The sequence below is a fragment of the Artemia franciscana genome, chromosome 8, assembly GCF_032884065.1.
Source record: "Artemia franciscana chromosome 8, ASM3288406v1, whole genome shotgun sequence".
Lineage (NCBI taxonomy): Eukaryota > Metazoa > Arthropoda > Branchiopoda > Anostraca > Artemiidae > Artemia > Artemia franciscana.
In genome coordinates this window covers 32363900-32390073 of record NC_088870.1, presented here as the reverse complement: position 1 = coordinate 32390073, position 26174 = coordinate 32363900, and the positions used below count along the sequence as shown (strand labels likewise).

The window sequence follows — 26174 nt, the reverse complement described above, 5'->3', positions numbered from 1 at the left end:
ATTGTAAATTTCTGCTTGGTTTCTCAATTTGTTTTAGTAACACTGAATTAGTTTTTAGATTTAAGATTAAAGAACCATTGGAATTAGCTAGGATTAATATAGATAGTTTTTATCGTAAGTCTAAAATTTTCTCTATGTGCCCAACCTTTTCCCTTTTTTCCAGAATTTAAACAATATTTGATATTTCGTTGTTGTTTTTTACGTATTTTACTCAATTATGCTATTAAGGCTATTGTAAATCATATTTTGTTTCATTTGTTGAAGTTTTTTTTTATAATTTCATTTAAGTATATTATATACTCTTTGATTTTGAGGCAATTAAATGAATTACAATTGTCACAGGAATGGCCAAAAGGAATGTCACAGGAAGCAAAAACAGAAACTAGAATGTTTAGAACTAGAAAATTAGAATGTCACAATTTTTCAGTTTATGGGAGAGCTGTTTTATTTAAGTTTTTTTGTAGCTTGTCTTTTTATTTTATTTACGTCTTCGATTCTTTTTTAAATGTTCGTTATTTTGCCCAGTGAGAAGAAAAGAGGGCTGGGCCAAAATATTTGCATAATTTTCTGGCTTTCACTGGCTGAAACTGTTTCCTGGTTTATTTGTTCAACCTCCTCTCTTATGGCATGTTTACCCAGTGCGCTCGTGAAACTTAATAAGCAAAACTGAAAAATTTAGTCTTTTAAATAGGCGCGCAACTCAGTAAACAGGTGGGGCAGTATCTTAATAAGAATGTTTACACCCCCTCATCTGAAGATCCATCCTAAAAAGTAAAAGAAATGTAACATTTTTTACTTTGCATTTCATGCTAAATTAGAAACATAGCTTGCAAATAAAATTATATTTTAAATATATTTTAATTTTTTAAATTAATTTTTAAATTAATTATTTAATTATATTTTAAATAAAACAAATTAACTTAGCAAATCAAAAATAAAACTACATAGCTTTCTTCAGAGAAGCAGGGTCAATTTTCGGCTCATTTTGGCGACGAGATATACCAAATATAAATTTTTCCCTTCAAAATTCAAGTTTTCCTAAAACTGTTGCTAAGCCAACAACCTAGATAACCTGATATTGAAAGTGTAACGCAGGCGCAAGAGGCATCCTTAAGACGCGACAAATCCTCTGAACTGCATCCGCGTTTAAATAGTGCTGGTATTTCAGAGAAATGGTTAATTTTCCATTACCTCCGCGCTGTGTTACACACTAATTGAAGCTTAATTTTGCGTCAGTAAAAATTTATGTGCAGTGTCAAAGTACCCGTAATATTTTGTATCCCCTCTCTAATGTACTCAGGTCTATTTTAAATGTACTATCAGGTCAATTTATTTAATGCTTATTTTAATCTTGTGAAGACGATAAAAACAAACTGTTATTATTATTATGCCTCTGAGTAATTTAGTTTGTGTAAGTAATTAGTGACGCAGTAATAGTAATTATTTAGAATTATTTGTTGAAGCTACTGGGTATATCAAATATGAATCCTTCACTTCAGATTTTAAGATTTGCTAAAAATTGTCATAGTTATTTAATCTGTTTTAGGTCGAAAGTTGGGTCTCCGATTTTTTTAAGATTAACCTAACTTCATCTTTAGGGTGTTTCCAAAAACCGACAAGTACCTTGTTAACAATCATTTTGAGAGTTTTTAGGCTAACTTTTGAGTTCTGAGAGATTTTCTTAATGTAGTATTTGTAGAGTTACTTACTGACTCGCTTAATTGCGAGTCAGCCACATAATTGCTTGCTCAATCAAAATTTCTTCGTTAGGCATCTGTGTTTTACCGATAAAAAGCCAGAAATATGATACGTTTTCTGTGAAGTAGCCAGTTTTTCATTCCCATATTTATGTTTTTAAGATACAATTTATCTTACACTGTCTCCATGCTGTAATACATTACACAGAAATACATTCTGTTGCGCAATAGTTGAAGCTTTTTTTCCCTTCAGTAAAAATTTGTTTGCAGTGTTAAAGTAACAGTAATATTTTGTTTTCCCTTCCTAATGTACTCAGGTTCTATTTTCTTCCAATTTATTTAATGCTCTATTTTAATCTTGTGAAGAAGGTAAAAATAAATTGTTATTATTATGCCTCTGAGTAACTTAGTTTGTATAATTAATTAGTAACGCTGTAATGGTAATTATTTAGAGTGATCTGTTTTGGCTACTGGGCATATCAAATATGAATCCTTCACTTCAGACTTCAAGATTTGCTAAAAATTGTCATAGTTATTTACTCTGTTTTAGGTCAAAAGTTAGGTCTTCAATTTGTTTTGATGTGGCAACCTAGATACGTTCACATTAAATGCAGCCGTCAGACATTTTCAGGAGTAACTTAGCTTCCTCTGCACAAAAAAAAAACTTACTTGTACAAAAGGATACCCAAGGGTACAGTAACAGGATTAGACATTGGTACAGTAACAGGTACAGTAACAGGTACAGACATTTTTAGGAGTAACTTAGCTTCCTCTGTACAAAAAAAAACTTACTTGTACAAAAGGATACCCAAGGGTACAGTAACAGGATTAGACATTGGTACAGTAACAGGTACAGACATTTTTAGGAGTAACTTAGCTTCCTCTGTACAAAAAAAAACTTACTTGTACAAAAGGATACCCAAGGGTACAGTAACAGGATTAGACATTGGTACAGTAACAGGTACAGTAACAGGTACAGACATTTTCAGGAGTAACTTAGCTTCCTCTGTACAAAAAAAACTTACTTGTACAAAAGGATACCCAAGGGTACAGTAACAGGATTTAAGCTAGGATCTTCAACAACTTCCGTGCAAATAGACGTCAGGTCATACAGCTTCACGATATCATCATCTTTTCCCCTAAATAGCCAATATGTATGACCAGCTTTGGTAGCTTTAGATTTAAGGAAACTAAGAATATTCTTCGCTACGTCTCGAACAATGGACGGAGAAAACTCGGAGCCTTTAAGATTAGGAAGGTCCTCTGTTTTATGCAATTCATACTGCTTGACAAGCCCACCAAGATGGCAGCACATAACAACTTCGGGAACGTTGCACATTAGATTATCAAGCCAGTAATCCATTCCAGTGAGAATGCTGATTGGTTTATTCATGTCCCTAAATATAGAAATCTTTTAAATTACAGTCTGTTTTAGTGTTTTTTTTTTTTTTGCTGAAAAACCTTTTCCTAGCAAAGTAGGGGCTGCCTACCCGTAGTATGGCTCCAGGACATACAACTCTTGCCCATAGGGCTCTGTGGGGAGTTGTCATCCTCAAAAACATAATTTCCGGGCCTTCCAATTACTTTGAACAAAATGGCTATCTAAAAATTTGGATTGAATAGGTTTCGGGAAATGGTACGTAGGAGGGGGATCAGTTGCCCTCCAATCACTTTTGAATATTAAAAAGGGAACTAGCTCTTTCAATTTCCAATCAAATGAGCTCTTTTTGACGTTTCCAAGACAACAAATGGCCATTTCACAATTTGTATCAAATGCATTTCGGGAAAATATGAGGTGTGTGTGGGGGGGGGGGGGCTCAGATAAAATCTTAAAAAAGAGCTCTAGAACTTCTGATTACCAATTCAATTAGCCCCCTCTGTAGTTTATACGATAATCCTTTCTATATATATACCTTATACTCCCCCAGGGCATGACTTACAACACTTGCCCTGATGGCTGTAGGGGGGTTTTCATCCTCACAAAATACTGAAAAAAAATATCCAAAAACTTAACGAAGAAATGTCAGTATATGTCAATTTAACAGATATCCACGGCTATTTGTTTGTTTGTTTGTTTTTTTTTTCAGTAAAGCGCAAACTGTGTTCAGGTTTTTAGAAGGCATAAGGGTTGTCAGCACTGCTCATGTTAAATTTTGCTCATTTTGAGTTTGATTCGGCTATTTTTTTTGTTGTAATTTCTGTTCGTTTTGAGCATCATTTATGCATGATAGTGGTTTGTGGTAGTTTTACGCTTGGAAGATTATTTGTCTTCATTTTGCTTATTCTTGGCTAAATGGAGCTCTTTACTAATTAATAGTCTAATAGCAAGTAAGATGGATTGTCTCCAATTTGTATACTGCTTTTGAATTTTATCATCAAGTAAAGTCAGGATTTCTTGAAATTGGCAAGGTGACATCCTCATATACTGAAACTACCATTCTTATTTTTTTTTCTAGCAGTGCCAGTAGATTTGCAAAATGTAGATTTGCAATTCGGCGGAAAAGGAAATTTTTCCTTTTTCACCAAATAGTAAAACTAAGGCTGAATCTATTCTCAAATCAAAGCTATTGCACTTCAGTCTTAATTTGTCTGAAACAATATCACTATTACTTAAAATAATTGAAAAAAAAACGTTTTCCGAAAAAGAATAATTTAAAAGATAAGTAAAGAGCCATGTTAAAAGGTATACAATAATTTAAACTAAAAAAGATGAGGATTTACTAAGAATATACCCAAAACAAACAGATATTTAAGACAACGAATAACATAGATTATAAAGACATAAATGAATAAATGAATCCAAAAAGCGCGGAGAAGAGAAATGAATAATCAAGTCAAAGTTTTAACGAATAGAAATTACAACAAACAGGAGCAGGGCTATTGCCCCTAAACCTTGTAAAGACCAGAGCGTCATTTGTGATATGCTGACATTGAATTGTATTTCGAGGAGTGTATATTTTGTTCGACAAAACATCAAGAATAACACAACAAGAAAATAATACCACAAGGCTAATCAAGGTTTACGAATATCAATAGTGCTACCTTAAACCCCACCCCCTTCAAAAATCCAATATGGCTTGAGTGTCATTCACGTTTAACTGAAAATGATATATATTTTGGAGTATGATTTTTATTTGTCAAAACAGAAAATCGTCAGAACGAAAAAATAAAAATCTACACAATAATCTGGAGTACTTGAAAGAACTATTGAAAGTAGGCTAGTTGCTTCGTAAGTAATGACTTTAGGATTCGTTTATTAATCCCAAGAGCTGTTAATTAATTAACCTCTGTTCGTTTGCGATTCACTTATTCATCTATAGCAGTAATTTTATCTTATGAGTTGGTTCTACCCTATATCCCAATTTCCAATTTAACAGCCAATTGCGACCACTTCCCTTTTTCACTTTCTTTCACTTCCTGAGATTTTCGACTTAATGCTCTGAGTTGTTCCCGAGATATTGCAAATACGCCATTTTGGTAACCTGTCAAAACATAGGCTATTTTGATTCCTTCGCTATATAGCCATACCTAAATCATAAGATCTATAGGAGTGTGCAATGCAAATTTTTTTTTGTGGATCAGAGAATCCTCCTCCTCCCTCAGCACAAAATCTAAAGTCTCTTTGCCCAATCCCCACTTGCTTTTCTCAACAGTATTTGGAAGTTGAAATTCCTTCCCCAAATCCGCTCCAGAGATACTACAGATATTCTAAACTGTAATCTGTGAAAAGCCTGAGTAACCTATCTGTGAACGATGCTTAATTTACATAATTCAATGCCACTGACCTCGGGACTATGGGGCCATGTCATCCCTGAAGGCATATTTCTTGGACTTTTCGACTATTCTGAACAAAACCGCTACCTCAGAATTTGATCACACGTCTTAGGAGGTTAGACGGATGGGTAGCAAAAAAGAACAGGGCCCTTCAATAGCTTTTGACTCTTAAAAAGAGCATTAGCACTTTCAATTTCCGATCAAGTGAGTGCTCTACCAAGTGAGAGAAAAACTTATTAACTTCATTCAGCTATTCCGAGTAAGGTCGTAATGTCGCTTGAATATTTTTGCTTCAGCTCACAGTACCATTCGTCGCCTCTACAAACACGGTTCAAGTCTCTAAAATGTAGAACGCGTCTTAATGTTCAGGAAATTCTACCTCTTGAAATTGTTTAATAGCGAAGAGCTAGATCAGAGATACGGGACAATGTGAAAAGCACAAAAAAGTTTTTTTCCGATTTTCAACGTAGTAGTTTATTTATTTTGATAATATTATATTACTTACTTTAATCAACTTCAATGTGAATAAAAAATAAGCCTTCCGTCAATTTATAGTTGGTTTACAAATATCGTATTGTACATAAATTCTAAGGCACAGGTAATAATTTCTCACTTTGGCTGTCTGATCATCAGCATTGAACTCACATCCGAGGTAAATTTGAACAAAAATACTACATTTGAGCATACCACGCAATTTTGAAGCCTCTGATTCCACCTTCCCCCAAGAATTTATGCACATATTTACCTTAGGCGAAGACTGACGCAAGGATGCTTTCCGTCTCCGAAAATAGGCATATCCGACCCGACAAGCATTCGAATATCTTCGAAGTTCCATATAATGTTGCGGCTGTAGCCGGTCAAGCTTGCCTCACTTTCACATTCTTCTTCTTGACCTCCCACAAAAGACTTCTGGACCTAAGGGGAAAAAAGTTCAAAGGTTCAAATACCGAAAAAAACTGAACTATTGGCTGAAGAAGCTGAGCCCCCCCCCCCACCCCATCCAGCACCATGACACAATTAATTCAGGAGTTTCATTTTGTGCAGTTTACACTTCCGTTGCCCTGAAAATTTTGACTACATTTAGTATTATTATACTACATTATGTGTCTATTATTAACTAATGTAATATATTATTATACTACGACCTTCTCTAGGTAGTATTATTATGAAAATGGTTGATGCAGTTGAGATGCTAAAAGTAGAAAAGTTAAATTTTCTGAGAGTTAAAAAAAATTTGGAAGAAAAGCAAGATAAGTCTGCAAACCCAGATTGGAATATTGAAAGCTACAGTGATCAAGTATGGTTCTTAAAAGTGGACCCTCCAAAAGACGGATGGGGATTTGCTAAGTATTTTTCAGAGAAATTATGCAAGGATTCTTTTGGGTACCTGTCAGACTGACCGTATTTTAAACAGGGAGCTGTACGAAAAATGTGGTCCTATCCTGCTTTTTAGGGCTATAACGAGATAAAGGTTGAGATGGCTATGACACGTTCTGCGGACGAGAGGTGACAGATTACCAAAGGTCATCCTTTTCGGCCAGCCATCTAGGGACAAACGAAGTGCAGGTCGTTTTCCAATGAGGCGGGAAGAGGTCGTAATGAAGGATTTAGGAGAAATTGGAACTTCTTGAGAGGGTGTAAAGAGGACGGCTTTGGATACATAGTGACATGCATAGCTGTGTTAGTTTCAGGCGGTTTGGTAGTGTAGTGAGTTGTCAGCAGTAGAAGTAGTTTGACTCGGAGGTATAAATCGTACATGCAAGTAGAGGAGAACGAATAGGCAGAATCCCCCAAGATTGAGTTTAAGGTTATACCCCAAAGATTCGGGCCTATAAGCACCCTTAATTATGTTACAGACATGCCCTAGAGAAATCAGAAAAAAAATTAAGAAAAAGTATTGAGAAAATTTTTCAGAAGGATCAAAAGAAAAAAAGAATTAGCAGCAATAGAAGAGAAAAGGCGACTCCGCTAAATACGAAGATATATTGCAAAAGAGTTTCATAAAAATGGTATTCCTTGAAATTGTACTCGAGAAAGATTCTTCTTACCTAAGTAAGATGTTTGGGTCTTAAGACTCAATTTTTGTGCTGGCTAGCCCTCTCCCTTAGAAAAACCGTGAAAGATGCGTCGAATCTTATGCACCAAAGAACTATGAGCGGACGACGGAAATGGACCTGGGTTCGGTCTAATAGCCATAAATAGCTCCTTTTGACTCATTATAATAGAAGATGTTCGTTTTAAGCAATTTCATTGGATTTAACTTGCTTTTTTGTGGATTATTACATAAAAAAACAATTTTTTTTAACTGCAAGTAAGGAGCGATTTTAAAATTTAAAACGAACAGAAATTATTCCGTATATGAAAGAGGTTGTCCCTTCCTCAACGCCTCGCTCTTCAACTCAAACTTCAACAGATTTATTATCAATTTAAAAAGAATTTCAAAAGACAACGAAAAAATGAAAATAAGTAACAAAATGGAAAAAGTACCACCAATAGAATACGATAAATCTGAAAAAAAGAAATACATAGCCAAATATCCAGCACACGCTTTAAAAAACAATCCCCCCCCCCCTGTGCTAACGAAGCTGAGTGAGTTTATAAGCTTCCATTTATCGATATATAAATAATGAATAAAATGCAAATCGGTAAAAAAATAACTAAATAAATAAATCAAGAGAATCGTACCTTTTTATCAAAAAACAAATGAAAATATATAGATTTGTAACCATATGCAAAATCTTAAGTGACACAAGGAAAAACAAAGCAAAATTGCTCCAACGAGGATAGTTACAGAGAGAATGAGGATAATTACAGCCAGTAAAAAATCGAACAGAACTATGCACTTATTTCGGTTGAGACTTCCACTAGACCATCCTCAGTGCTGAATAATAAGACAAGAGCCAAGAGCTCATAAGGCACTCATGAGCCAAGAGCTCGTGACGAGGTTGGAACCTAAAATTAGACTCGGTACTAGAGTTATCGATTTTGCTGTTCTTTGTTTATTGGCAATTATTACAAAGATAAACTTGCAAATACAGTGTTCCTGTAGTATCTTCTTGTTCGGTATTATAATGTTTGTCCCACCAAGTTTCTCCCTGATCTCTCCACTCTAAGCGTTTTCCAAGATTTCCGGCTCCGCCCTCAAACTCCCCCCCAATGTCACCGGACCCAGTTGGGATTTAAAAAAAGAGCTCTGAGACACGAGGTCCTTCTAAACATCAAATTTCATTAAGATCCAATAGTCCGTTCGTAGGTTGAAATTACCTCAATGTTTTCTAAGTTTTTCCAATTAACCATCCCCCCACTCCCCCCCAGATGGTCGAATCGGGGAAAAGACAATTTCTAATTTAATCTGGTCTGGTCCCTGATACGCCTGCCAAATTTCATCATCCTAGCTTTGGTAAATACCAAGTGCAATAAAAACCAAACTTTAAAACAAGCACTGAAACTAAAAAAGACGGACCCTATCCAAGTAACCACAATCTCTTGTCAATAAGAGAAAGAAGAACACTCAAATAAACAGCTACAGTGTGTAATAAAATCACACAAAATAAACAACTAAAATACACTGCTAAACCAAGAAAAATATCAAATATAAAATATTCCACTTACCGATATAAATACACTATGAATAATAATAAAAGTCGGTATAAAAAAAGAGAATCCTACCTTTTTATCTGAGCCAACATCTGGTAGAGGAATCGCACCTCGAGACTGTATGCAATCAGGTACACAGGATTCCGCTAGTTCAATGGTGTGACAGAGAAACTTCTTTTCTAATTTCTTCTCCAATAAAACATCTCGGCTTTTACTCGTACGACAGACCACTTTGTGCTGCATTGAATTAAAAAGTATTGAATTATTAATCTACCTTGATTAAAAACACCCTTAAAAAGCGAAAAAAACAGAAAATTTTAATTCTGTCCTTGCAGAACACATCTTTGATCACCCAGAACATACTGTTTTTCACTTAGCCAAGCTCTGGTTAAATAAAGAGCCGATTAAGCTTAAATGCAAGGGGCTACTGCCCCCTCCCTAAGTTTGAAAAGTATTACGACATCGCCATGGCTGTCAAATGTTGTGGATCGAGAGGTGCCACATTTCTTTTATGGGAGAGAGCTAAGGTTAGAGAAAATCCTATTTTTATTCTATAAAAAGTCTGTGACAGAAAAAACTTCTTTTCTAATTTCTTCTCCAATAAAACATCTCGGCTTTGACTCGCACGACAGACCACTTCATCCTACATTGAATTAAAAATAGAGATAAACAATGAAAAGATTAGTGAACGAACAAAACATATTTTTATTAAAACTCTACAAACACTATATAGATCTTGAAACTATTACCATTGTCGTGAACAGGCTCCACTCTTGGGAATGAGGTGGTGGGTGGCCCCAGAAGAGTCCTTTTTTGTCTAGATCAAAAGCCCAAAATGCTGGGTTTTCGCCCATATTCTACAAATTATCTTTAAAGTAAAGTCTATATTGCACACACCAAATGGATCTCCCTCCCCCTATGTGCAAGTTTGATCTTAACTACAAAATAAAGGAAAAATTAAGCCGAATCATTTACGAAATTCACTAAAGTTCAAGAATGATTAAAGATTTGGTCTGTTTAGTATTTTGGTTTGACTTTTTTTCCTTTTGGTTTTGTTTACTCTTTTGGTCCTTGTTTCGGTCGGTTTGGTATTTTTGTTAGACTTTTTTTTTCTTTTGGTCCTTGTTTCGGTCGGTTTATCATTTTTGTTAGACTTTATTTTCTTTTAGTCCTTGTTTCCTCTTTTGGTCCTTGTTTCGGTCGGTTTAGTATTTTGCTAGAATTTTTTTCTTTTGGTCCTTGTTTCTTCTTTTGATCTTTATTTCAGTCGGTTTAGTATTTATGTTACTTTTTTTCTTTTGGTCCTTGTTTCCTTTTTTTCCGTGCCTACATGAATGTGTATGGTTCTGCCGCAGAAGGGTTCTACAAAAATAAAAAGGTAAGAAAATTTCCGCCTCAAAGTTATCACTTACAAACAGGCTCTACGTGAGGTCCTGTATATCTGACCAATATAGAAAAAAAAATTCAATTCCACATACTTTTTGTATTTTAAAACGACAATTTTTCACAATTTCTGAGTTCAAAATTTCGTGACAACTATAATGACTAGCGTTTCTTCTTTTCTTTCTTGGTATATTCGGGGATCATTTGAGTTAGTAATATTGTTTACAGCTTCAAAACAACATACAAGTCTCTTTCGGGCATTTGACATGTAAGCAACTATAGCATATTTTTAAACCCGGTTCAAAAATTATTACAGTCCCAATTCAGTTATTGGTCAGTTCCGACCTTTATAATCTGGATTATTGTTGTTTAACTATTATGTCCAGGCCCAGTAAATTCACATGCCCAGAGTGCAGACGTCGTGCCACTAGTGGAACGGTGCATTTCACTCTAAAAAACAGAATTTTAATACGAATAGTTACATCAAAAGAATAAAATTTTAATGCTGATTTCAAATACATAAGTTTCATCAAGTTTATGCCTTACCCATCAAAAGTTACGAGCCTGGGAAAATTTGCCCTATTTTAGAAAATAGGGGGAAAACAACCTAAAAGTCATATAACCTTAACGAAAATCACACCATCAGATTCAGCGTATCAGAGAACCCTACTGTAGAAGTTTCAAGCTCCTATATACAAAAAAGTGGAATTTTGTATTTTTTGCCAGAAGACCGATCACTGACGCGTGTTTTTTTTTATACCTCAATTTTTTCTAATATTTAAGAATTAACTCTCCCCCCAACTGCCCCAAAAAGAACGGATCCATTCCAATTATGTCAATCACGTATCTGAAACTTGTGCTTATTCTTCCCATCAAGTTTCGTCCTGATCTCTCCACTAAGCGTTTTCCAAGATTTCCGGTTTCCAAGATTTCCGTTTCCCCCTCCAACCCCCCTATGTCCTCGGATCCGATTCGAATTAAAAATGGCCTGAGACATAAAATCTTTCTATAGATCAAGTTTCATTAAGATCCGATCACCCATTCGTAAGATAAAAATACCTTAATTTTCACATTTTCTAAGATTTCCAATTTCTCCCCTCCAACTCCCCCAATGTTACCAGATCTGGTCGGAATTTAGAATAAGAGCTCTGAAGCACAAGATCCTTCTAAATATCAAATTTCATTAAGATCTGATCACCCGTTCGGAAGTTACAAATACCCCATTTTTTCTAATTTTTCCGAATCCCCCCCCCCCAACACAGCTCCCCCAAAGAGAGCCGATCCGGTCCAATTATGTCAGCCACATATCATGGACGTGTGCTTATTCTTTCCACCAAGTTTCATCCTGATCTCTCCACTCTAAGCCCTTTCCAAGATTTCCGGTTCTCCACGCCCCAACTCCCCCCAATGACAATGGATCCGGTCAGGATTTAAAATAAGATATCTGAGTTATGAGGTTCTTCTGAATATGAAATTTCATTAGGATCCGATCACTCCTTCTTAAGTTAAAAATACCTCATTTTTCTAGTTTTTCAGAATTAACCCTACCCCAAACTCCCCCGAAGAGAGCGGACCCGTTCCGGTCATTTCAATCACCTTCCATGCATATTTTCCCCCCAAAGTCACAAGATCAAACTTTTTAGATAGCCATAAACCTAATATCTATGTCTTTGGGGACGACTTAATCCCCCACAGTCCCCAGGGGAAAGGCTGTAAGTTACAAACTTTGACCATTGTTTACATATAGTGATGGTTATTATGAAGTGTGCAGACGTTTTCAGGAAGGCTTTTTCGCGTTGTGGTGAGGGTGGGTCGGGAGGAGGGGGTTACGTGGAAGGATCTTTCCATGGAGGAATTTGTCACGAGGGAAGAGAATTTCCATGAAGGGGGCGCAGGATTTTCTAGCATTATTTACAGAAAAACAAAGAGAAAATAGATATAAAAAAATTTCACCTGCAAGTAATGAGTAGCATTAAAACTTAAAATGAACATTAAAATATTACGTATATAAGAGGGTTCGTCTCCTCCACAATACCTTGCTCTTTACGCTAAAGTATTTTCAGTAATTTCAACTGTTTATTCTACGGCCTTTGTGATTCAGGGGTCATTCTTAAAGATTTAGGATAAAACTCAAGCTTTAGTGTAAAGAGCGAGGTATTGAAAAGGGGACAAACCCCCTCATATACGTAATAAAATACACAAATATAGAAGTTCGTTATATAAGTTAATTCATAAGGTACGCATACTTATTACAAACAAAAACGTTCGTAAAAAAAATCTAGTTGCATTTTTAAATAACTAAAAATTGGAGGGCAACTAGACCTCCTCCCCCATCCCTTTTTTTCAAAATCATCCGATCATAACTATGAGAAAGCCATTTAGCATTTAGCAATATACCCCAGGAATACATCCCTCGAAACAATCTTCCGGCCCAAGTACTTACATGTGTCCAGTCAACCCGACCCCCCAAATCACTTTACTCGGTTTAGACAATCCTCAAACCCCCCAATCTCACGTTCCTCCGAAAATCCACTTTCTTTCGTCTCCGTGCGTCCAAGAAGTTACCGACTGGTTCCGAAATCCACCCGTTATATGCCGAAACAAACCCAACTCCTCCCCTCTCAGACACCCTCCACCGAACTTCCCTCTCTCAGCAACATCTTGCCTTACCATCCCCTCCTACAAAGAACACTCCCAATTTGACTTCTTCCTGAATCACCAGAAAACCTTTCCTCAATCCCTTACACTTTATCCCCAGTGGCTACCCTACCAGCGTAACTCTGGTCTGAGAGTTCCTAAATGTGAAAATTATCCTGTAATAAATAATCCACCCCAAAAATTATCCACTCCATCCCATAGCTCAGTTAATGCTGCACTCTTAAAGTCCAACCATAGACCAGTTAAAATTTCACTGACTACCCGTGATTTTTCTGATAAAAGACATAGTTTCCCCTCTTTAATAGAAGAAAATTTAAAAAAAGAGCAAAATTTTACCCGCGGCTCTCAAATCACCCCTAAATTTCAGAATTGAGCCTCTTCCCCTCCTTTTTCAAAACCAGTTTAGTTGTCTCTCGGTCCAGGATGGTGAGTTTGAGCCTTACGACAAAACTTCCTACAATATCTTAAATGATAATATTTAACTTTTAGGTAATGTTCTCCCCACTCCCAGCGTTAACTTTAATACACCCCGCCAAAGCTGCCTCAGAATAAAGCTTTTTTGAAGAAATCTGTTGCTGAACGGTTTGATATAAAAAAAGTTATCATTTCCCCAAATTCCTCCTTTCGAACGTCGAAAGTTTGAATTCTGAAAAGTTAATTGAGTTAAAAGCGACAATTCAATTGAACCATATTGATAATTGTGGTTACTGAAGTCCAAGCTTAAAATCCAGGTATCCTTAAAATTACTGGTTTTCAAGAATTTAAAAAGCTACGCCCGGTTGACCACCCACTGGGGAAAGAAGGAGGAGGAGTACTAATTTTTACAAAGGATTGCCTATCTCCTACTCTTTTCTATCACCCTAGACTAGGTGATAGCGAAAAAATCATTTGGATATCTTTTAAGCCCAAATGCCTGCCATGATCTTACACTAATTTAATCATTTGCTCGTTTTATTATTCACCCTGACACAATGCTTATTCTCGTCGTAATTTTCATAATAGGCTACAAACAAGTCTTGACTTTGTGACGACAAAGTACCCAAATACCGGCATTTTTATAGCAAGAGATGCAAACGAACTAAGTCTTTATCTGTGCAAAGATCGGAAGCTTAAGCAATTGTTGATTTCCCTACTACAAAAGGTGGAACCAGTTTGGATGGTGTTTGCACCAACCTTAAAACCTACTAAAATACACCAACTACCCTCCCCCCTCCGTGGTAGCTATCAATTCATGCTACAATTGAAACCATTGCTAGTTTTTAAGAGAAATTGCTCAGTCTCTGAATTTTCGCAACGGCCAATAATAAGTCTAGGTCTTTTTGATTTTGGATCTTGGATTACGTCTACGATGATATATATATATATATATATATATATATATATATATATATATATATATATATATATATATATATATATATATATATATATATATATATATATATATATATATATATATATATATATATATATATAACGAAAAAAGTTATCACCAATGCAACAGCACAAACACATAAAAAAAAGACAGAAGGTGAAACGAAAGACTTTTTTCCTAAATTAGTAATTAATATAGATCACTACTTGAATGAGGCCTTAACCCTACTCATCCATACAATCACACAGGTCAAACAGCATAGCCATACACAATCAACCATAAAGAATAATCCATGGACAGGTAGTCGTGTCGTAAGTATAAGTCGTCATTTACCAAATATGAAAAATAAAAAAATAAAAAGACATATAAATCAGAGGCAACAACCCAAAACAAGGGGTCATCAGGAGAATACACACTTGCCTATAGGGTTTTGGCACTTTAAATTCCCTACTCAGGTAAGTGGCGTGCCTACCACAAATTCGCTAGATATATATATATATATATATATATATATATATATATATATATATATATATATATATATATATATATATATATATATATATATATGTATATATTTATCTTTTTTGACTTCAAATTCAAATTTGGGAACCATGCTGATAGAAATTTTTAAAATGAAATAAAATTCTACTCTATTCTAAATCAGTAAGAATATGTTACCTACCTTGGCTTGATATTTTTCGACCAGTTTTTGGAAAAATTTGGACAACCATTTCCAATCCGATTCTTCAGTTTGAATTAAATGTTTGTACACATCGAACTCGTCAATCAACAGCGTTTTCCCGATCCTGTGTACTAACATACTTATCTGCAAAATGTCAACGTTATTTATATTTTTTTTTCTCAAAGACGTCTTCAATGATTATGTTAACGTGCACGTGAAATGACAGGCTTTATAAATGCTTGAAAACTTCTAAGATTACACACGCAACCTTGCTCAAAGTTTTTCTCTTCACAAAATTCTTCTCCCAAATCTACCCTTTAATATTTGTTTCTCTTTTCTATTTTTACATAACGAGTTGTGTAAGAAAACAAAACACATACATGTTATATAGCTAAGAAAATTCCCTTATTGCATAAATTTTCAGAAGTACCTAATTAATGAAATACCTAATTTATAAGTTCATTTTTGTGCACTCGATGTTTCAAAAGCTTTTGATTCAATTTGTCATAGCCAACTTTGGTATTCTTTAATCCAACTTGGTGCAAATGTGTCTATTATATCAACTCTTCGTTTTTGGTATGCTAATTCATATGTTCGACTCAAGTCAGGTGACACCTACGTTGGTAATATCCCCATCCGTTCTGGTCTTAGGCAAGGAGGAGTCTTATCCCCTTATCTTTTTAATGCTTGTCTTTATTCTGTTTTGCCACGTATTAATCCATCATGTTTTTTAGGCCTAACTAATCTTTCGTACATTGCATATGCAGATGATTTACTTTTGATCAGCCGCACTAAATCTAGCCTAATTAAGTCGACCCAGCTTGTTTCTAAGTCTTTTGAGGAAATCGGCCTCAAACTTGATACTGAAAAATGTGAATATTTAGTTTTTAATGCTAAGAATCAAAGTAGTGATCTTGATTGTGGTTATTTTTCAGTTAAGCTCGTTTCTTCGATTCGGTGGCTTGGTATTAGTATTTGTTCATCTTTATCGGCTTTTCGATCCTGTGGGCTAAATGATATTAAAAGTAAACTTAAAAAAGGGTACGCGAAAATTGTCCCGAACCGAGGCAGATTTTCACGAAAGGCTTTATCCAGACTTTATTCTACATATTGCGATCATTCTATATTGTTTCTTTCCGGTTTGCGCCCGTTGTTTAATAATCAAGATTTGCAGGGCATAAGAGTTATGTATTTTCGTTATTGTAAATATTTATTGTATCTGCCGCGTTCTTATAGAAATCAGAAGATTATCAGAAAGTTTTGTGCCACTGATATTATTTTCGTTTATAAAAAACTCTATGCTAGATTAGGTGCTGAGGCCTGTCAACGCTTGGGCCCTTACCACCCTTTGATTAGACTGTATTAATTGTATTGTTTGTGTTATTTCGTTTTTCTTTCCTTAATGTTTTTACTCCGCTTAATTTGTCAAAACAAGCGGGTAACAAATAAATTATTATTATTATTATAAGTACCTAATTGTCCAGCATAGCCTACTTGCACTTAGGGAGGATGGGGGGACAAGCTGGGAGAATCCCCTCGTAATGGCCCGAAGGAGTATCTCTAGGGAAGCCGAAAAGTGATGACCCAAAATGTAATTCTGCCAATTTTGACCTCCCCAAACCCCTTAAAAAAGATGCTAAAAACGAAAACAACTTGAACATAGAGAAGGCAAAAGCATGATTGGAACAGAAAAATGCGTCTTCTTTTTTTACGGGTAAAGACAAACCCCGCCAGCAAACCAATTGAAAAAATAAATAAGCAAAATATTAAGATTCTAGAAAAAATAGCTTCTTTTAAAGCAAAATATTAGAAGTGTAGTTATTTAAGGCACTTTTTCCTTTTTTTTTACTGGCAGTCTAATTGTGAGGAACTATTTTTCATTGGCAGTCCTATAATCGGATTCCAATTGTATTATTGTCCGACCCCGAATCTTAATATTTCGTCTAATAAAGTCTTTTCAGTCCAGTTTTACAGTCAAATCACAAAATCTCGACCAGTCTCGATGATGGGCTGAGCCCTAAAACAATTTACTAATGGGCTCTTTGTCTATGTGACAGTTGGCCGACGCTGAAGATAGCAAACTGATTTTGAAGGTAACATATCACCTTAAATATCTGATAATGCAAATGATATAAAAAGCAAATTGAAACAAGATAGTGAAGTAAAATTCTTAAAAATTCAGGTCATATACTTTTTAGAACTAGTCAAGACAAAGAAAAGCTTCCATTTATAACAAAACCAATTTTCAGTTTATAATATTTTACCATTTACTCTTATTTTCATTGAACTTTGGATTATCAACAGTAATCTGAATTTTGAAAATCCACATTTTCACAGACAGTTCGAATCAAAATTCGGATCATAATTGAAAAATCCCTGTATGGCGGGCGTTTGGTGGCTTAATGAACCGCATTTGAAGTATATTACTGAGACAGCAAGGTAAATTTACAATGAATGTTTTTACCAGCGTACACTGGAAATTTCTGCACAACTATTACTTAGAAATTCCCACAAGAGCATTTTCTGTGGCACCAACAGAAAATCATTGACGTTTACTATGGTATTGTGTACCGTTTACGACAACGTGTGTTTGCACGAACTGTGATTATTGAATTAAACTGTTAGGGAGTAAAATTCTCCTCATTACCTGAAACTCTTATAGCTTGAAATCATCTGCATTTTTGCCCCTTTGATATTACCAAATTGTAATGTGATCAATTTTAAAATGGCACCCCCCTGGAGAAAAAATTTTCCTCCAAAAGCTTAATAGAGTTATTATTTTAATTTGCCAACAGTTTAATAGATATATAAATAAATGCGGTGTAAAATAGGATCTTTGCGATGGGCTCCAAAGTCTTTTCTGTGAGTCTTTAAGAATAGGATATGCTATGAACAAATCCCTACCAGTTGCAAATAATAATTATATACAACTTACATATTTCAGAAGGAAAGTTACACAGCCGCACAAAACCACATATGTGAACGCAACAGAGAGGTCGCTTATGGACGAAACATTTGGTTTCGGATTTTCCATCAGTTAGGAAACAGAAATATAACTGATGATTCTTTTTAATTAAACACCGTATGGCCCAACCCAGCGAAAAAGATATAAAAGAAAACACGGGAGTCCTGCCTCTCATATCCTGACTCATTTCACCAGTTTCCCCAGATGCAGTGCTAACATGTGCAGAGATGTTTCAGCTGTAGTGCAAAGTGGACATAGCTCCGGTGCTATTTTATTGCAGTTTTACTACTTTTCATTGAAACACCAGTATTGATTGACACATCTTACGAGAATAAAAGGAATATAGGCAAGTAAAGGAAGCATACAAATATGAATTAAGGAGATGTGAGGTGGAGGCCATGAATAAAACTGACGAAAATCTGGAAGATGCAGCCAGGTGGCAAAATAGCCAAGTATTGTATAAGCATGTGGAAAAATTGAGAGAGTAGGTAATCCGGACTTGTCTGAGTTAAGAATAGGAACGGAGCCACAATTACTGATAAGGAGAATGTGAAAGGGAGAGGGTTGGAATATTTTCAAAATTTACTTTCAAATATGTGGACACGTCCCGTTAGTTGCAAACATTCTTCCAGCACTGGGTCAAACTGTATGGTACTGGAGGATACCATCATGGGAGGATCCTTTCCAGGACGACAACTGCGAAATAGGGCGAAGATCCAGATTTGAACAGCGGCCTCTGCACGTTGGTTATGCGGTGGTATGCTCCGGCAAACCACTAAGGGATTGGCGTCCCTGCCCGCAGAGCATGAGAGTGGTAGGTACCGCAAGGTACCTACCTTCATCTGACTTGCGTGCGGAGAGGTGCTGTCAAAATTATATTTCCAATTTTATTTACACGCAGTGGCGTTGTTTGACATTTGTGTATCTAATCTATGATTTTCGTTTTAAAAATATGAACTTGAGGATTATTTTGGATATTGAATCTCCGCACAGCAGGTAGAGAATTTCTGTGGTTTTTACCCCGGGTGAAGACGAGTTGGTCGGGTTCGAGGTAGTCCTCCTCCCAATCAGCTTAGTACACAGCACCTAGTTTTTTCCAAGTTAGTTATGACTAAATATTTCTTCCCTGAGTTTAGAGGCCTAGTAACTAGTGGGGCAGTTCAGTTCATCAAATGCAGTCATTGGTAACATCTTAAGTGTGCAACTATTGCGCTTGGAGCAAAAGAGAAACTACTGGTATGGTTGTGCTTAAATTGTGACTTCCCCACTTCACCTTCATTTACTAGCGGTATGAAAATTCCGTGCAAAGTTACGCCACAAGCGTGCCCTAGACCTAGATCCTTTGGCAAAAACACACCCATAGTCACACCAAGGAATTCTAATCCCAAAACTAAGACAGTAACTAGGCCCAGCAGTGAGGATAAAACTCCATGCACGAATTGTTCTGAATACGTTAATGAAGTCTCAGCTTTAACTAACAGATGTTCCGTTCTTGAGAATCAACTCTCAGCTATTCAAAATGAACTATTACCCTTAAGAAATGCCCACGAATCACTCCAATCTGATTTACGTAACCTTCAGAACTTAACTGACGAAAAAACAACAACTATTGACACCCTAATGATGCAGTTAAATCAGTTGGGAATCCTTTCACCCATGCCACCCGTGAAATTACGCTCGTCTCCCTTTAGCTCTGAAATGAATAATTCTATACAAGGCCCGAGCAATCAGATTTGTAACTCATTAAGTGACGTAAAAAGTGCATGCAGTGTGAGAATGATCCTCGATAACGAGATTCAGGAAAGTGTTAAATTAGCTGACGTAAGGTTAACTGACGAGAATAAGTTTCGTAACATTCAACCGACTGAAGATGAACCGTTAATTGTTTTCGAGAAAATAGTGCAACAAAAAGTTAAGCGCAAGCCCTTAACCAGTAAAGGATGTAATATTATATGCAGGTTTTTTGTGAAAGAGGCTCCCAAATTTAACAAGATATGTCGGTATTTTAATGAAAGTGGTTTCTGTAAGCACAGAAAAAAGTGTCGTTTTTTACATATATGTCCGCGCTTTATTTCGAAAACTTGCAGTAATAAGAAGTGTAATTTTGACCATGTTGATTTATGTTGTGTTTTATCATGTACGGAAAAAGAATGTGTTTTCGCGCATGCGTGTTGCGGTACATCAAAAAGACGTAGCTCCAGTCACACCAATCGACAGGAAAATACTTTTCTGGATCCGAACCCGGCATCAAAAAACTTAATTGGACGGGGGTTACGAATTCAAAAACATCGCGATTACACCTTTTGCGGACCTCCGTGGCCCCCCTTACCAACAATCCCTCCCGTACATCAACATACCCCCAAACAAGCGTGTGTTGCGCCTTCTCGGTCGGTCGGAATGTTTTTCCCGGATCCGCTACCTCAGCAGCATCAACTTTTCTACCCCCCACAAAAGATAATGTCCCCGAGCCCCCCGACAGTGTTTCAAATCCCCGTACCTCCCCCCTCCTGTCCACCCTCACAGCCCCCAATGGCGAGGACACAATTTCTTTCGTTTCAGCCGAAATTCCAGTACTGAATAAATTTGAGCCCCTGGTTGGTATGGGTAATCCTGATGACAGCCTCGCCCACCAGGGAAATAACATATTCTTACAAAGACGTACAACAAGAACATCAAACACCACTAAGGTAAAGTATTATAATTCTGATGTTTTTTCCTTCCCTAGGTTTATTTACGCAAATGCTGAAAGTTTAAATTCTGATAAAGTGGCTGAGTTAGAAAGTCTAGCTCAGGCAACAAAGGCATCTGTCCTAATGGTTTCTGAAGTTCATCGACAAAACCCAGAACTCCTGAAAATAGGTGGTTTTGATGAGTTTATAAAAATACGACCTGATGACCATCCACTGGGGAAAAAAGGTGGCGGAGTTCTTATTTATGCCCATGAAATTTTTAAAGCAGCTAGACTTGATGTCCCTTTTTTAACTGAGTACGACGAAATAATGTGGGTCATTCTAAAACCACGACGTCTCCCCCGGAAATTCACTGGTATTGCTCTCTGCGTGTATTATTACTCGCCGGGTCAGACGAGTGAATACCGCCAAGCATTCGTAGAAAAGCTACAACTCAGTTCGGATTTCGTTTTGGGCAAATACCCATCATGCGGAATTTTCATGATGGGCGATGCCAATGAATTAAAGCTCCATCACCTGGACGCCGGAATCGGCCTGAAGCAGCTCGTCAATTTTCCCACAACCAAAGGTGGCACCTCCCTTGACCGAATTTCCACAAATATGCACGAATTTTACAACATACCTACGACCGGGGCTCCAGTTGGAGGAAGTTACCACTTTTCTCTTGTACTTAACCCCACCTGTTCCATTAAAATCGATTACACTACAACTGTAACTATCAGTCGACCAATCACAAGTGAGGGACTTCTGACTTTTGGCCAATGGTTAAGCTGCGAGAAATGGGAAAAATTCCAAGATGCTAAAAGTAGCAACGAAAAAGCTACTATTTTCCAAGAAGCTTTGCTTCATAATTACAAGGCCTGTTTTCCTGAGAAGTCAACAAAACGTTTCTCGTCAGATCGACCATATATTACACAAGAAGTTAAGAAAATGGTAATGGAAAAGAGATGGCTTTTCCGTCATGGTAATACCCAACAAGCCAACAGGTTGAAAAACAAACTAAGAAAAGTCACTCGAAAACACGCGAACAAATATGTAGAACGTAAAGTTAATCATCTGTTCGAGTCCAAACCAAGCCAGTGGTACAACCGAATCAAAAGGATGACGGGCAAGGTGGAAAAAGGAGTCGATTTTGGCATTGATGAAGATGACGTCGTAACAGCCAACTCCCTTAATAAACATCTGGGTAACATTGTGCAATCCCTCCCGCCTTTGCTGAGCGTGGGAATACCCACCCCTCCTCCTGAGTCTTTTGATTTCCCTTTGATATCAGAGTCCCAGGTGTTTTTCAAATTAAAAAGGCTTAAAAGAACAAGCATTACCCCTGTAGATATTCCCATTGATCTCATCAAAGCATTTCCAGATTATCTTAGTGGCCCCCTAACACTCCTTTTTAATCAGGTGACAAAAACAGCTGAGTATCCATCAATTTGGAAAAATGGGTTCATTACACCAATACCAAAAAAACATGCGCCCAATGATTTTTCGGGTGTCCGACCGATCACTATGACACCCATTTTTAGCAAAGTGTATGAAAGTTTTGTTGCAGCATGGCTGAAAGACCGTATTCTGGACAAAATTGATCCAAGGCAGTTTGGAAATATGCCAAACACATCTACATCTCATTACTTAGTAAGTATAATTGACAGTATTTTGCAAAAACTCGATGAACCAGATTCTTGGATTAATCTTATTGCAATAGATCTAAGAAAAGCTTTTGATTTAATTTGCCGCAAAATTCTTGTAAAAAAACTTCTTGGACTAGGTGTAGATTCATTCCTTGTACGTTTAATTGCTAGTTTTCTTTCTGGTAGATGTCAACGGACAAAATATAAGTCCACCTACTCCGACCCACTGCCCATTTTTTGTGGAGTTCCCCAAGGTACCCTCTTGGGACCACTTTTGTTTCTTGTCGTAATAAATGATTTGGCAACAACACTGGACGATCGCTGGAAGTATGTCGACGATCTGTCGCTCATTGAATGTTGTCGGAAAAACCTACCAAGCAGAGCAGGTTCATTAATGAAAGATATATGTCAAGAGGCAAAGGTGGACAAAATGACTGTCAACTTTGATAAATCTGTAATTTTAACATTTTCTTTTTTAAAATCTGCGCCAGTTTTTAATCCACCTATTCCCAGCGCCAGTCACGTGATTGAAATTAAACTGCTCGGCGTTCATATCACTTCAGATCTGAAGTGGAATAAACATGTTGATGGCATGTTAAAAAAAGCTAATTTGGCCATCAGGTCTCTAAAGTTGTTGGCTCGCCATGGAATCCCTGCACCACACCTCCTACGCATCTATTTCTCTTTTATACGTTCCACACTTGAATACTGTTGCCCTGTATGGCATTTCGGGCTGACTAGGGAACAGTCGGACCGGGTTGAGAGGGCGCAATACCGTGCCCTCCTAGTAATCTCAAAAGCCCCAAAAATACCGTACATATCCCTCCTTAATCAGTTTCAACTTCAAACCCTTCAATCTCGTCGTTTAAAACTAGCCCTACCCTTTGGTAATAAAATTTTGTCCAGCCCTATACACCGAAATATCCTTCCTCCCCAACATCAACCGGCACGGGTAAGGCCACTCAGGGCCGTTGCAGAGCCTGTACCAAAACTTCAACCTGTGACTGTGTCACATGCTCGTTATGAGCTTAGTTTTGTGCCCTCGTTTGTTAAGTTGTTTAATGCTGGATCGACTTTTTAATCCGGATTATTGTTGTTAATTGTATATATTATAATTTTGTGTATACTTGTTGACTTATTTTCGTGTGTATGTGACAATTATTATTGTTAATTGTATATATTATAATTTTGTGAATGTTAATTTTGACTTGTCGACGAATTTTTGTGTGTGTATGACAATAAAAACTAATAATCGGCTCTGTCCGTCGAATGTTTTTTAAATAAAATGAATTTGAATTTGAATTTATCCCCTATTGAGGTCACCACGACCCTTGCTGAGGTTGAGAATAAGGCCTTATGACTGCTCCTTATCTGATGAGGCAATGTCTGTCTCAGGATTTCTTTTGTCGGCTGTTTGAGCCAACTACCCATTCAGCCACTAATTACCAAGTTTTCAAAGGGAAAAAACAGCCTCGGATCGGACTTCTTTCTAGTAGACGATCAAATACCCATCCCAAGACAATTCTTACAGACATGTTTACTGTTACCCACTGTAATGTACGTAGTCTCAGGTCCAAGTTGGATCACCTACAGCATACGATGAATGAGATCTCCCCCTTCTGTCATGTGTGTATCTGAGATCATCCTGAATTCTGGCGTCATTGATAGCGAGATCAACATTCCTGGTTACACTCTGCTAAGGCTGAACCGCAAAAACCCGAGAAGCTCAACTTTTGGTGGAAGTGGTATTGCTATTTAGCCTACCTTAAAAATAACTTCCCATTTTTTGCACTTTCGATTCCTAGTGATAAGATGAACCTTTGGGAGAAAGTAAATCTAGCAAACAAGTCGTTTGTTATCGATACAGTCTATAACCCACCTAAGATGAAAATCACCGATCATCTGGAAGATTGCTTGAAATTTGTGAAGCAGAATTTCCCTAAATCAGGCATAATAATCCAAGGAGAATACTAGGAGTACTCCAAGGATGCATTCTTGGGCTATCTCTTTTCTTGGTGTTCATAAATGACTTAGGAACAACCTTGTGAAGAATCCTCATCACTTTGCTGATAACACGACAACAAAAACATCAATTGCAAACGACGAAGATCCCAGCGAATTCCAAAAGTAACTTCAGGCTGATCTGGACAGAATTGAGGCACGGGCAGATGCATGGCTTGTAAGTTTTAAGGCATCGAAAACGAAAGAGCTCCTAATTTCTAAGGCGCGTAATATGAGGGCTCATCCTGATTTCGCATTCAAGGAGAGGCAATAACGCAAATTGATACGCTGCACCTACTTGTAGTTTATTTCTCTTTGGATCTTTCATGGCCTGAGCATCTTAGTCCTCTTGCTCCAAGAAGTTAGGAGTTATCATAAGATGCCAAAGTCTTCTCCTTGATGAGTTTATTCTGCCACTTTTTATTTCGTGCATCAGAACTGTCATGGAATAGGCATGTCCTCTCTTCCCTGGTACAACAAAAAGCCACATCACTCCACTCCAACAAATTCAAAATAGAGCAGCTCGTGTAGCAGCATCTGTCGACACGAAAGACAAAACCCCACAGTTGATCCAGGAACACCCTCGACGCGCCGTCCATGTCGGTTTTCTACAAGTACATGCATAACCCTCCATCAGAGGAGCTATCAAAGCTCGTTACTGTTAGATCAATGCCCTTGCGATTAACTCACCGAAGTACAACTCGTCAGAACTACCTTGAGCAGGATACTCCCCGCCAAGAATATCTGGAAACGAGTTTTGCCCAGTGATCGGTTGCCACATGGAATGGATTGCCGGCAGAGGTAATCCCGGACAATTCTTCCCTTGACACGTTCAAAAGAAGGCATATAAAATACCTCAGCATTGGAAAATGAGGTAATTAACAGGACTAGCGGCAAATAATCATCTGTGATGGAGCTGTAAAGCCTGTAATAAGCCTAGAAGTCAAGGAAGATTTATTCTGCGAGACAGAATAAGAGAAAGGGCCAAAAGGATTAAAAAATAGGGCCCCAGGTGCTGATAGTATGGTAAATAATTTTTTGGAATTTGATGGTTGTCAAGTTACAGATAAACTACGGAAGATTAAGAATTTGATTTTTGAAAGCGTGGAAACACCAAGCAATTTTATGAAAACTCTAATCAAACCCCTTTATGAGACAGGTGATGAAAGTCAATGTGGTTACTATAGAGGCATTAGCTTCTGTAGAAAGCAAACTACTTAGCACGAAGATACTTGTTAGACTTACAGAGGCCATAGTTAGAGTTTTAAGAGAAGAACAGTGGAGTTTTAAGAAGGGAAGAGTATGCATCGACCAAATTATCACTCTTAGATTAACAACTGACATGTGTATGGGTCATTAGACCCGTTTACTCCTCAGCTATATGAACAAGCGTTTGATTCATTTTGCGAGTTAAGGGTACAAGAATAGATTTCAAAATCAATGTTAAGAAGACTAAGTCGCTAAGACTAGGAATAAGTAAAGGTGAAGAGGTAATGTTGGGTAATGAGAAGACCGAAAAATGTTGAAAGTAGAATAGCCAAAGAATACCCAGGGTGTTTTTTCACAGTGAAAAAAGTTTGGAAGAACAGGAAGATTAGTCTACGAACTAAGAATAGAATATTTGAAGCTGCATCGATGACAGTGGTCAGATATGCTTCTGAATCGTGAGTGCATCGGAAGACGGAGGAGAAGTTGTTGTATTTTTCCCAGAGGAACTGTCT

General features: G+C 37.0%; 1 protein-coding gene across 2 annotated transcripts in view; it reads right to left on the bottom strand.

The window, feature by feature from the left end:
- Positions 1-26174, bottom strand: part of LOC136030307 (erythroid differentiation-related factor 1-like) — a 76808-nt gene that overhangs the window by 33089 nt on the left and 17545 nt on the right. For both annotated transcript variants that reach the window (XM_065709199.1, XM_065709200.1), the window contains exons 4-7: positions 15170-15313; positions 9141-9305; positions 6217-6386; positions 2723-3094 (exon numbers count right to left, since the gene is read on the bottom strand). In XM_065709199.1, the coding sequence (XP_065565271.1) occupies positions 2723-3094; positions 6217-6386; positions 9141-9305; positions 15170-15313 (851 nt within the window). The remainder of the gene's footprint in view (positions 1-2722; positions 3095-6216; positions 6387-9140; positions 9306-15169; positions 15314-26174) is intronic.